The 14,338-nt window shown below is 41.9% G+C and overlaps 1 protein-coding gene across 1 annotated transcript in view; it reads right to left on the reverse strand.

The window, feature by feature from the left end:
• Window positions 1–13,690, reverse strand: part of KCNT1 (potassium sodium-activated channel subfamily T member 1) — a 152,545-nt gene extending 138,855 nt beyond the window's left edge. The window contains exons 1-2 of the mRNA XM_033962267.1: window positions 13,664–13,690; window positions 200–274 (exon numbers count right to left, since the gene is read on the reverse strand). Coding sequence (XP_033818158.1) covers window positions 200–274; window positions 13,664–13,690 — 102 coding nt within the window. The remainder of the gene's footprint in view (window positions 1–199; window positions 275–13,663) is intronic.
• Window positions 13,691–14,338: the final 648 nt, after the last annotated feature.

Below are 14,338 nucleotides of genomic sequence, written 5' to 3' on the forward strand. Positions count from 1 at the left end.
GAAAAATCCACAGCACCTATATTTACAGAAAACAAAAAGGAGGCAAACCAAAAATGGATCAAGAGATTGAATGCAAAAAACAAAACAAAATAAAAACCCAAAACCCCCAAACAAAAATGGAACAGAAAATATCCACAATGAATAATGTTTACTTTCATAAACAACAAAAAGCAAAGTCAAATAAAACCAAGCTCCTTACTGTTATAATAAAGGGCACCGTGTTGATCATCTCGAGGATAAATGAGATTCGAAAAATCTGTTCACAAACATTTCCCTGCAAAACAAGAAACGGGTAAAATGTTACCAAAAAAAAAAAAAAAAATCACACTGTTGTAAGAAAAGTTCTGATAAATCTTCCAAAGAAATTAAATAGATGAAACAAACCTAGTTATATCGGGCCTGACTTGCACAACCTTCTTAACTCTGCATCTGTTTAATAGCTTTTGGTTATTAAAAAGAAAATAACCCAGTCCTCTTGTAGGGTCATGAAATGGTTAACTGTTGTTTAAAATATTGCTCTGGCCTACATAGCTGAAAATAGTGTACAATCTATTGACCTCAACTGCCTAAAATGTATGTATGTCCCTACCTTACCACATTGTAAGCTAAATAGATGAGTTTGGCCATGATGTGCCCTGCCCTTCTGTACATGTAACATTTAGACCTGTAAGATTTAGATAAGCAGAGAAATGAGCTAGTTTCCTATAGGACTATAAGTTGTATCCCTGAACCTATCATAAGTGCTGGCTTAGGACCAATAATAATTGTAGAAAAGTTATAAAAATAACAAATGAAAATTGTAGTTTTTGCATATATTAGTTTGCGTATGCTTAGTGAAAAGGGCATAAAAGTCCATGCATTTCCTGATTCTAACACTCTAGTAGGCAGGCTGTTAACTGCACTAGAGTCCAGCATGCTGTAATAAACCTCTTGTACTTTCTTCACGCCTCTGACTTTGTGTGTCCAAGTGACCTTTCACTCTTATACTGAAAAGTTATGAATTGCAATGGGTTTTATCTGCATTACATGGAAAGATCTCAATAAGCACTGTAGGCCTAATCCTATAAATGGCACCTAAGTTAGGTGCAGCTAGGACTTTAATGGCAGACACCTAAAGACTCCTAACTAAGGGCTCCTTTTACTAAGCTACGCTAGCGGTTTTAGCGCATGCTTAGCTCGCACTACAATGCCGCGCGTGCAAGATGCTAACGCTTCCTTAGAGCTGGCATTAGTTTTTCCACATAGCATGGGGGTTAGCACACGCTAATCTAAAGCACGCATTAAAAATGCTACCGCAGCTTAGTAAAAGAAGCCCTAAAATCCGTGCGCAACTAAGGGCCTCTTCTATCAAACTGCGCTAGCAGTTTTTTAGCACAGAGAGCCGCGCTGAATGGCTCGCGCTGCTCCCAATGCTCATAGGAACTCTGAGCGTCGGGAGCAGGACAGGTCATTCAGCGCGGCTCACCACGCTACAAACTGCTAGTGCAATTTGATAGAAGAGGCCCTAAATTGTTTTTTAATTGGTTAAATGTGTTAATCCAGGGAGGGAAATGTACTTTGAGGAGTTAAATTATTTAATTATAATATTGTAATCACATCATATGTATTATTGTATTAATAATTAAGATGAGGATGGGAGAAAATGACTGTTTAATGTAATAATTGTATAGTTAATAGTGCGTTTTATGCAGTATTTCTGATTTACCAATTGTATTGCACTACCAAAGTTTCAAAATCAATAAAGATTTAAAAAAAAGTTGTGTTAATTGACCACGCCATAAAAATGCAAATAAAAACAATTTTTTTTAAAAATTACTAACCCCTCCTTTTCCGAACACATAGCTTGGGTTTTAGCGCCGGCAGTGGCGGTAATTGCTCCAACGCTCATAGGAATTCTATGAGTGTCGGAGCAGTTACCACTAAAATCCGAGGTACATGTTCGTAAAAAGAAGGGTAATTGAGATTCGTGCAGCTATCCGGTACCTACCTGAAAAGTAGACATGGTTAGGGGTGGAGAATATACAAGGTAAACTTTGTTATTTATTCAGTTTTCTATACTGTTTTCCCAGGGGAGCTCAGAATGGTTTACATTAACTTATTCAGGTACTCAAGCATTTTTCCGTGTCTGTCCCGGTGGGCTCACAATCTATCTAATGTACCTTGGGCAATGGGGGGATTAAGTGACTTGCCCAGGGTCACAAGGAACAGCATGGGTTTGAACCCACAACCTCAGGGTGTTGAGGTTGTAGCTTTAACCACTGCGCCACACTCTCCCTCACTTAGGCGTCACAATGAGAGCGAGTTAGGCACCTGTAAATTAGGCCAGGTAAAACCTGGTCTAATATGCCGATGCCTACCTCAATGATGCATAGCAATGCCTAAAGATACCTAGGTGCCACTAAGCATAATTCTGTAAAGGATTCCTAGCAGTTGATTGACAACAGCGTGGACCGGTGTGTATAAGTTAGTCGCAGTTAGGTGCCATTAATAGAATCAAGCCCTATATTCTCTATGGGCCTGATTCTATATATGTCATCTAAAAAAATCGGCACCGCCTAGTATATTGCTAAGTGCGATTCTGTAAAAGGTAGGCACCCATTCTAACATTTAGGCACACCCATTTATGCAAGGGCTTTCTTGGCCTAAGTGATAACACTAACTCTGCAAACTTAGTCACTCGGCACTCTTCACTCAATGTTCATTCCCAACACTTCAAGGCAAGGGGATGAACTAAAATTAACTAAAATTATTAAATATATATAAAACGCATAAAATACACAAATAAGGAATATGCAGCCATATTTTAGGGATCGATTAGGATTGATAACCGCTTTGAGTTACATTACTCGGATGGTGGTCTGAGGATCCCTGCAAGCACTAATTGTATTGGCAACATTATTTAAAATACTATCATGTCGCGCTGAAGTGTTGGGAATGAACATCTGAGTTAGGCATCCAACGCTCCTAACTCAAAAGCAGGTAGCCTATCTCAAATTAAATAGACACACCCATCATCTGCCCCTAACCAGGCCCATCTTTAACTATGCACTTTGCACTAGGAGCCTAACTGTTGTAGAATCACGCCTAATAAGTCAGGCACCTAACTTTCAATTAACTCCACTTAGTGCCAATTAAACATAGAAACATAGAAGATGACGGCAGAAAAGGGCTACAGCCCATCAAGTCTGCCCACTCTGCTTACCCACCCCCTGTCTATGCCCTAATGACCCAATTTCCTAATCTTGACCCTCGTATGGATCCCACATGGGTATCCCATTTATTCTTAAAGTCTTAAGAGATGTCGAGTGCCGATTATTAGCGCCGATTTAGCCTATTACTCAATTAAGCACCTACAGTGACTAGGCATGCCAATGTAGGTGCTTAACTTTAGAAACCTAGAATATGACGGCAGAAAAGGGCCACGGCCCATCAAGTCTGCCCACTCTAATGACCCACCCCCCTAAGTTCTTCCTTGAAGTGATCCCACATGCTTATTCCATTTTTTCTTAAAATCTAGCACGCTGCTGGCCTCAATTACCTGCAGTGGAAGATCATTCCAATGATCAACCACCCTTTCAGTGAAGAAATACTTCCTGGTGCGCTATGAAATCTCCCACCCCTGATTTTCAATGGATACCCTCTTGTTGCCGTAGGTCCTTTAAGGAAAAAGATATCTTCTTCTACCTCAATACAGACGGTGACATATTTGAATGTCTCAATCATGTCTCCCCTCTCTCTGCGTTCCTCGAGTGAGTATAGCTGCAACTTACCCAGCCGTTCCTCATACAGGAGATCCTTGAGTCCTGAGACCATCCTGGTGGCCATTGGGGTAAAGTATATGCCTGGATCAACCACTGAACTTTTTTTTTAAAAAAAAAATAGCATTATAGAAATGCTGAACTTCTCATTTACTGCTGCCAAAGAGGAGACACACATGAGCTTTTGTAGGTATCTTTCTCCCAGTGCTCTTTCTACTGCTTAAAAAACAAGTGGGGAAAGCATGCAGAGCACGACATATGGAATTCTTTCCAACTCCTCTATGTATATATGTGCTTTGTCTCTGGGTGAATATATAGTATATAACTGTTTTGTATGTTAATCTGATTTGTGGTTATGTATGTGTGTATGGTATCTGTGCTTTGTCTTAGTAGGCTTAGAATAGTATAGAATACAGCAGTCCGCCTGATTTTTGGCCTTAAAAAATATGATCACGTAAGTCCTTACTATTTAAAGCTCCATTGGTTGCCATTCGAGCTTCGTTCAAATTTGGTTGTATTTGTTTTAAAGTTTTATTTGGACTGACCCCAACCTACCTCTCTTCCCACTTTGAATTCTGTAATTCAAACAAGAATACTGTACACGACGAACCTGCAGGTTTATGTTTCCATCAGTAAAAGCATATCGTAATAAGATATTCTTAGAAAAAACCTTGGCTTTTCAGGCTAGTGTAATGAATTCATGTTGGAATATTCTTATTCCCCAAACAATCCTATCTATTAAAAAAAAAAAAAAAAAAACCCCAAAAACTCTTAAAACTTATTGTCTGAAAAATATTTGACTTAATTGCAATTTGTATTTTTTAAAGAAACATCTGATACTTATGGTTGCTATTTATTGTTGGTCCAGTCTTTTCTTACTCTGAACCGCCTTTGAGAAATATTTGATCCAATTGCAATTTGTATTTTTCTGAGAAACATTTGCTATTTGTATTGCTTGTCCAGCCTTTTCTTATTGTAAACCGCCTTGAACTGACGGTTTGGCGGTATATAAGAATAAATTATTAATGTTAATATGTCTTCTGCATGTGTTTCTTTCTTTTGGTGTTAATTATATTATCTTGTGTATCTAAGGAACTAATCCGATTTCTTCCATTCCAAATGTACTAAAATCTGCATGAAGTATTATGGGAATACATTCAGTTGCCTTATTGCAGCAAGGAAATATGAAAGTTTCTAATGTGCAAGGAGAAACCAGAGCACTCCTAGAGAAATCAGTCAGACAATGCCATCCACATTCTAGTTATTTCTAATTGCAGCCTTGTTCCTTTATCCTGCCCACACAGAAAGACTTTTCATTCAAGATAAATCTAAAATTGTACTCCATTGCCTAGCATGTAAACCATGGCTCAGCAGAAGGTTGAGGCACTGACGTTTCCTTCCCAGGGGACTATAGAGAAATAGAAAGGATCATTCTCTAGGGCTCAAGATCAAATAAAAGGTGAGGGAGAACACTGAGAAAGAGAAAGTTACCACCCACATACTTTATTTATATAATCTCAACTAGGGCTTCCTGCATCTGTGCACATGATCCCACAGCCAATTAGGTTTTCAGTATATGCAGAAAGAATATGTATTAGATAAATTTGCATATATTAGAGATCCAGTATATGCAAATATATCTCATACATGTACATCTCACTATAAACCCCTTATAAATTTAAGGCGAGACCACCACAACTCCCCCCCAAAACCCCTTATGGGTGCAGGTGACACCTATATGGCAGTATAATAGGGTTTCGGTAGGTTTGGGTGGCCTCACACTTTCCATCATAAATCTTGTAGCTAGAGTGGATTATGGGCCTGGCATCTCCTCTCTTTAGCTCAGTAGCCCACACACCTTAAGACACCTGTGAGATGCTCTAGTAGACTTCCCCATAGTAGATGCTGTTGTTCTTCAGACAGATATGTACTGTTTCATTCTGATTTTTTTTTTTTTTTTGGTGGGGGGAGGGGGAGTTCATTACTTTATCCCTCCAGTGGTCATCTGGTCATTTTGGGCACCTTTTGGGCATTTAGACGCTTGTAAAACAGGTCTAGTATGAAATAAGTTCTGTCCAGGACGTCTTTGGAAAGGTTTGATTATAGCTGCAAGCCCGTCCAAAGCCTGCCCAGACCTTGCGATTTCCTGGGAAGATTTATCAACAGAGGTGTTGAGCTTCAAGAGAGCCTCCCAGATGCTCTCTAATGTCATCACCACGTGTTTTACCAGTTGGGAAGGCGTTCCAACACTCTCTTCCAACTCTCGCTGCTCCTCGATGTCTCTTGTGGCTTCTGTCCCTACAGTTGGGGTCTCCACTGCGAAATATTATGTGAATTTATATGCCCACTCCACTATTTTGATGTTTGTCTTTTGATGAAAATCAAGTAGTTTGTCTTCTTTGTTGTCTAAACCCTATATAATGAACCATCAAAAAAAAAATAAAAAAAATCACAGCCCAAATATTAATATTCAATTATGTGTAGTGCTCAGACCCACAACCTATTAGTGTTCAACGTGAAGTGAACAAAGCATAGACTGCCCAAGCGGACCATCACCACATACACTTTTCCTACTGCCACTGAAATTCAACCATAGATGGAGAACATAGTCAAAAAGGACTTATCTGTATAAGCGTGGCTGGGTCAGCATGGGTCCCAACAGCTGGGCAAACATGCATACATAGTACATTAAAACTCCTGAAGCTGTGAAACACAATTCAATTTCATATATAATGAACATGTACGAGGTTGGTTTGCGTACCATGGAAGCAGAGCAAATGTCTCTCAAGCATATTCACTGTGAATATTCTAAAAATCACACTAGTAAGGAGGGAAGTGCATTAGATCAGAATACCTTGAGGAAAGAATCAGGTTGAGGATTACTACAAGAGTCGGCATGAAGACTGGGCTAATCCCTCCTGTTTCTCAAAGATTATGGGCTCATTTTACAAAGGAGTGCTAGTGTTTTTAGTGCACGCACCGGATTAGCGCGCGCTAGCCGATAAACTACCGCAGTAGCGGCTAGCGCACGCTATTTTGTGCATTAAGGCCCTAACGCACCTTTGTAAAAGGAGCCTTATGTATTCATTACAACACAAGGGTTCATTGTAAATGTACTATAACTCACTGATTAAAAAATACATAAACCCCCAACTTGTTCATTATAGTCAACGTCAGCCTAGATGTAAGCAGATGCAGAGGTGACCAGATTGCTGAAACATAAAAATGAACGAATCAAGGGAAAGCCATTACTTGACAATAAGAAAACTGTATGTGTCACGCTTGATAAAAAGGAAAGTTAATAGCTTTTTGGGAGAATCTGTGGGCTGGAAGCAAGGCAGATATTTTCTGTTCACTTTATCCTTATCTCTGTAAAGCAGTAATAACTTCCAGCAGAAAACACAAGTTTCAGGAAATTGTTATAAGTGCACCAAACCTCCTCAAGGCTTAGAGGAGGCCATGGAGATAGGTGCCTTAATCCCAGAGACAGAACTCTGTGCGGGCACATGACAGGGAGATACATATGATCACAGTTAACCATAGAAAATAATGGGTTTTCACAGAGGTGTTTTTGGGTCAGGAAATGGAAAAATCAGCCTTTAAGGGTGGACTTTAACTAGACGATGTCAGCCTGGTTTACAGTTGGGTAGTTAATTTTATGGGCAGGAGGAGGAATTTGCCCAGGTTTTCCCAAGAAATGTGTTGGCTTTTTACCAGCAGAGATTTAGGGAAATTTAGCAAGACATTAGAAAACTGTGGTTTGAATTTTCAAACTAATCAAAAATTGATCCACCAGTACAACAAAATGTTATATATATATATATTTTTTTTTTTCCCCCCAAAAAAAGATTTGGTCAACCCAATCTGACTAACCTGTGGAATATTTATAAGACTGTGAAATTGTTTGATTTTTTTTTTTTGTATATATATATATATATATATATTTTAATTGATGTTAAGTGTTGTACTTCAGCAACTATGTGCACCCACCCATGAATGTGTAGGCCTTGGGGCAGTGCAGGCCAGAGGAAGTTACAGGGCCATAGGATCAGAGGACCTAATCAGAAAAAGTGTCAAGTAAGAAGGAAAAAAGTGACAGCCACTTGAGTCATGTTAAGTCAAGAGAGGAGCAATGAGAGTGCTAGGAGAGATGGTTTGAGGACAGAGGACAAATGGAACTTGCAGGGAATTTTTATGGGTGTCAGCTAGTTTTAACTAAATTAAATAAACTGAAAGGGATTTTATCCCACAAATAATCCATAAAACTACAGCTGCCACTAGGGTTGATGGAAGAGGGATAGGTGGAGAGGCTGTTTTCTGTACAAGTCATCAAATTAAAAATTTCTGGATCAGTAATGCAGAAAAAAAGGACTTGATTAAAATTCCATAAACAGATTTAAACAATAGACAATGAGCATTGTGAAATCAGAAAGGCAAAAATAATTGCAGTGTTTTTCATATTCAAATCAACTACTTACTTTTATGCAGTATCTCATGACAGAGGCGATTTTTAATTCTCAGAGGTTGAATATAAATTCAACTTTTTAGAAAAAAAATGGTCCTGAAAAATCTCCTTGTTTGCACATTTAAATGCTAATTTGACTTTCTGCCAGAGGCCATTTGGTAGAGAAATCCAGGCAGAGAAATGCAGCAGCTTTAAAGCATTTGCATACAGCAGGCTCTTTAAATCACTGACAAGTTGAGTAAATACAGTACATAACGTGGACCTAAGTGAAATTTCCAATGTAGGTCCTGTTTCATAAAGCTAATATAGGTGTCTGTTGCCTTTAGAAAATAGAGTAGGCTCCCAGGATCAATTCTCCCTAGTGCACAAATTCTCTTCCACAAATGTACACCTGCTCTGAAAGTGATTCAGTTACTCTATGGAGGTATGCACATACAGAACCTAAAAATTTTTTTAATGCATACTGCAACTATGTCCCCATTATACCTACACTATGCCTCTGGGAATGCCTGGCCACCGATCACATAGTAGTACAATGCTTTTCCAAGCCTGAACACTTGAACATTATACAGTAGAATCTTAGTTATCTGGCACCCACGGGGTTTGGTGGATACTGAATAAATATTTTTCTGGTTAATTAAGTGTATTAGAAACCTTGTCTAACTCATTCTCAATTCTCCCCCCCCCCCTCCCTCCTGCCCTGAAGCACCAGTGTGGGAGCGATCCTAAGCCACAAAGCCCTCCTCCAGCCCTCCCTCAAGCCCTGAAGCAGAAGAAGCAGGAAGCAGTCCTGAGCCACGAGCCCCCTCCCTCCCTCTCCCTCTCTTCCTTAACTAACGCACAGCAGTCAGCAGGAGGCAGCTGCACAACAGGCTGATTGTGGCCAGCTCTGCAGATCTTTCCTCTGGTGCCGCGGAAGTGACGTGTCAGAGGAAAATTCCTACCAGGGCTGGCCGTGAGTAGCCTGTTTTGCAGCTGCCTCCTGCTGACCGCTGTGCTTTGGGTAAGAGAGGAAGCAAAGGGGATTCGTGGCTCAGGACCACCACCTGATTCTGCCACTTCGGGGCTTGAGGGAGGGAGGAGGGCTTTATGGCTAAGGACCATTGCCGCACTGGTGCTTCCAGGTGGGAGGAAGGGGGGTTCGTAGCTGCTTGGGACTTGAGGGAGGGAGGACGCTGCCACTGGTGCTTCGGGGGAATTTTTTTTTGCCAGTTGTGTGAAAGTCCTGGATAACTGAGACTCAATTAACCAAGACTCTACTGTACATATGTACAAACATACAGTTTAAAAAAAGAGCCTTTTTCTGTTTGTAAAGCCTTGCTCTACTAGAAAAAAACACATTCATATTTAATAAAGGCAAGCAGTCATCTACTTGTGTTTTTAAAAATTTGACTTAAAATAGACACCTATAAACACTAGGCACCACCTTATAAAAGTACCTTCTATAAGTAGAGCTTATATACTTGGCCTGGATGCTCTAGTTATACCTGAATTTTCCGCACCCAAGCCAAATCTATAAACTATGGGGCTCATAATCAAAAGAAAAAAACATCTAAAAAGTGGCCTAAATGGCTACTTGGACGATCAAAAAGCCTGATCGTCCATGTACCCATAATCAAAGCTGGTTTTAGATGTATCTAAAACCAGCTTAGGCCTTTCCCCTGCCTCTAAATGCACAGAGAGAAAAGAGGCGTTTTTGGAGGAGGGGAAAGGGCGGGCGGTGGGCCGACCTACACCTAGGCGTGCAGCAGGTATAACCAAAACTTTAGGCAGGTTGCCTAGTTGGCACTTATACATTTTGACTTAGACCAAGTCAAAACAGGTATAAGTGCCGAAAAGGGGCTGCTGAGCTGATCGTGGTTGGTGCGATCAGTTCAGTGGCCCGGCAACCTACCCCCCCCACCGCAACCATCGCGGCAGGAGAGATGCCTCATCTCCCATACCACGATGCGATCACCCCTCTACCCACACTGCCGCGACTTCATGGCAGGGAAGATGGCCAATCTCTCCTGCCGCGATACATCACCCCCCCCCACACACACACACACACATACACTATCGGGACAGAAGGGAGCCCAAGCCCTCAAGCCCTGCACCCTCCCCCGAACCTCCGATTACATTCGGGGCAGGAGGGAGCCCGAGCCCTCCTGCCCCATGCCCCCCCCCCGATTACATTTGGGGCAGGAGGGAGCCCAAGCACTCCTGCCCCGCAATTTCTAATCCTCCCCTGAGTCCGATGGGGCCAGGAGGGAGCCCAAGCCCTCCTGGCCATGCGATCCCCACCCCCTACAAGATTGGTCAGGAGGGAGCCCAACTCCTCCTGCCCAGGTGGACCCCCTACCCCCCACTAAAATATGGGCAGGAGGGATCCCAGGCCCTCCTGCCCTCGAATCGCTCCCCCCACGACCGCACCCCCCCAAACCCCTGATCGGCCCCCCCGCCTACCCGTGACCCCCTCCCGCCGACCCCACGACCCCCCCTACCCCAATCCCACCCTTCATACCTTGTCAACGTTGGCCAGCCGGACGGGTGCCAAGCCCGCTCATCCGGCAGGCCAACCGGCTCCAGAATGGGGCCAGATTGGCCAAGGCGGCTTAAACCCCGCCCACAGGTGGGGCCTGAGGCACCTGGGCCAACCAGAATAGGCCCAGGAGCCTTAGGCTCCTCCTGTTGGCAGGGCCTTAGGCACATGGGCCCAACCCGTACCGTAGTCAGGGGCATTCTCTCAGGATCTTAAAGGCAGTGATGCGTAATTTAAACTTGATCCTTGCACATTTTAATGAGTGCCAATTAATATCAATAATTGATTGTTAGCATTCAATTATTGATAGTAAAGGGCTTTTGTTCAATTAATTTGTATGAACATGATTGGATGCCATATATAGAATCTGGGTAATAGGCTATATATGTTGCTCTGTCTTTGACTATCAGGGAAATTCTTTTTTTTTTGTAAATCATGCTTATTAAGGTCAACCAAAGGAACAAAGGGCATACAAGAAATACAAATGCAGCCGAGTAATATACATCCATAAAAGTACAATCAGCCTGGAATAGTACAAAAACATTACATAACAAGCAGTCGCATCAGCATAGAACCTAATACTGGCATAGAAAGTACATGATATAAAATCAAAAAAACTAAAACAAGCAAGAAATGGGTGAGGCTATAGAACAAAACCAACTCCCCAGTCCAAGAAATCAGCAACAGGGAGCGGCAGACATCTCCCGTCTGCGCTCACAAAGCTCATCAACTAGGAGAACAGCCCAGTGCCCTCACTTGACCCCAGAAAATTTAGGGGAATTCTATAAGTGGGACTTACTATTGCGTGCATAAATCTGGGCATGCAATTTAACGAGTCTTTTAGCGCCAATAATTGGGCACTAACAATTATTGGTGCTAAATGGCAAACATTTGGATTTAAACATGCACCTTGCTAAGCACTATTCTATAAAGATGTGCACGTAAATCCATTAGCATGCAACTGAAAAGGGTGTGTGGCCATGGGAGGAATATGGGCATGTCAGGGTCATTCATTTAAGATGCATGCACTATTATAGAATTGATGAACAGGGGTTTACACCAGAGTTCAGTTGGTGTAAATCCTTGTGCCTAAAAGTTGGGCACAGATCTTGGTACTACATTGTATTTTATACATAGATCCCAACTAAGTGCACCATTTATAGAATAGCACTCATTTTTGGGTCCCAAATTTGGACACCATTTACTGAATTTAGTCTTAAATGTATTATGCTTCACTATTAAAAAAACCCCACCCAGCTGTTCAGTAAGGTACAACTCTATACCTAGATGCTTGTAGTTATACATATCTTGCATGCATAAGTACACAGAAAAGTGGCATTTATTTATCTATTTATTGAGATTTATTAACAGCCTTTATGAAGAGATTCACCCAAAGCAGTGTACAGCAGGTATAATTCAACATACAAGGGGCCGCTGAAAAGTTCTCAGCCCAACCAGCAAAGTTGGGGCAGTCTCCATCAAGGGCTACACACTTAGGCCTAGATTTTCTAAAACTCGCACTAAAAACCAGTGGGCTGCTATTGCAGCCATTATAGCAGCAATTTTAAAAAAGCAAGTCATTCTCAAAAAAAAATGCTCATGCAAATGAGGTTGGTGGAGAATAGCAAAGATTTGCTAAATTTGCATGTGCCCATCGCTGGTGCACAGAATAAAGGTACAAAAAAACCCCCCAACAAAAAATTGAGCCGCAAGTAACCCTCCACCCGACAGCGGGAGAGATGCCCAATTTCTTCCAACGCCAACTGACACCCCCCCCTGCTAGCGGGAGAGATGCCCAATCTCTCCCGTTGAAACCAATACACCCCCTGGTAGCGGGAGAGATACCCAATCTCTCCCGCTGCCAACTGACACACCCCTCAACCCTCCCCTTTGGCAGCGGGAGAAATGCCCATGCTCTCCTGCCGTCATGCAACACCTCCTGTGCCTCCGATGGCCCCGCCCTCTGCTCCCTTACCTTACTTTCAGATGGCTGGCCAGAGGGATGTCTATCAATCTGGTCAGCTGGGCTCGCCTCTTCAAAATGGCAGGCCTTCCTTTCCCTGGTGCATCCTGAGATGCACCGGGGAGCAGCCTGAGGTATAAACAAGTGTTTACGGCTTCTCCTATGAACCAAGTTGACTACTCCCTAACTATTTTATAATTCCTCTGGAAATGGCCAGAGAGATCCTTTTTGTAATCCGCCTTGAACCGCGGAATAGAAATCACTAATGTAATGTAATATAACATATATATATATGCGTGTGTGTGTATGAGCATATAAACATACATATGCCCCTTAATACAGTCATGATGGTAAAACATGGCTGCTTTTTTCACACTTTGGGTTTATTTATAGCTATGTTAATAAATGTAGTTTTAGCTGCTTTTTTCTTGGTTTTATCTTTATATTTATTGATTGATGCATGCACTTACTTTTATACGACTTTCTAGTGTTGCACATATATGATATTTTCATCCTGCAGACACACAATCCCATAGGCAGCGGAACGCTTTTTGTTAAGGGGGACCCAAAGGCTCCACCAGCAGAATCCTGTGGCACAACCTCTCTCTTCAGCTTCCGACTCCCCCACCTACCTTCCCTGGTCGCTGTAATTGTAAACCTTCTGGCAGCCACTGCACGGCCTCAACAAGCAGGCCTGCCCCGGAAGTCTTCATTCTTCAGTGATGGTGCATGGTGGCTGCCGGAAGATATAAAATTGCAGCAGCCGGAAGGAGGTGGGTGGGAGAGTAGAGCCTGGGGCAGGCTATGGCCCTTGTGGCCTCCCCCGCTCCGATACTTATGAATAACCCAGAAAACCATAGAATGGGCAGCATTTAAGTTTGAAGATGATCCACTGAAACTCAATACCATTAAAACTTAAGCAATGAAAGAGATTTTTAGGTGGAACAAGCTCTTACCTTATAACTGAGATAGATGAGAAGCATCGTCTCAAGAAAACTGATTAAGGCCACTGTAACCTGTACATAAAATTTAAGATGAGGATTTACATTTTTAAATTAATGCACAAGAAAATGGAGAAATAATACACCATAATGAAACAAAAGGAAAATGGAGTGGTCTGAAAAAGCAAAGAAAGTAAAACCACTGTCAATTATTTTGTGAACAGGTTATTATAATTCAAGAGAATAAAACACTCAACATGGCCATGTTTTAGCCAAATTGCTGCATCAGGGTTAACAAAACTGTAAAACAAACAACATAAAGTCAATAAAGCATCAAACCAATTATAAACACATAAATGCTTTCTTTTCTGCAAGTAAGGGAGGGGGGTTGCTCATTTTTGGAATTTGCAAAAGACTACTTGTGTTTGTATTTCCACAGTTTGGGCTATTAATAAAAGGATTTATACATAAATACAGCACCCCCACCATATTTGTAGGGATTAGGTACACAGCCCTCTCGTAAATACTATAAATTCATGAATAACTCTAGCTCCCAGAGTAATGTCAGCAGCATCCACTATCTGATTGGGCACAGGAGTTGAACATCAGTCGCTCCCCCTCCCCCCCCAGAAGCGATATCAGCATCATCTACTTTCTAATTGGGTACAGGAGTTGAAATCCAGCCCCCGA

This window comes from Geotrypetes seraphini, chromosome 10, assembly GCF_902459505.1.
Source record: "Geotrypetes seraphini chromosome 10, aGeoSer1.1, whole genome shotgun sequence".
Classification (NCBI taxonomy): Eukaryota; Metazoa; Chordata; class Amphibia; order Gymnophiona; family Dermophiidae; genus Geotrypetes; species Geotrypetes seraphini.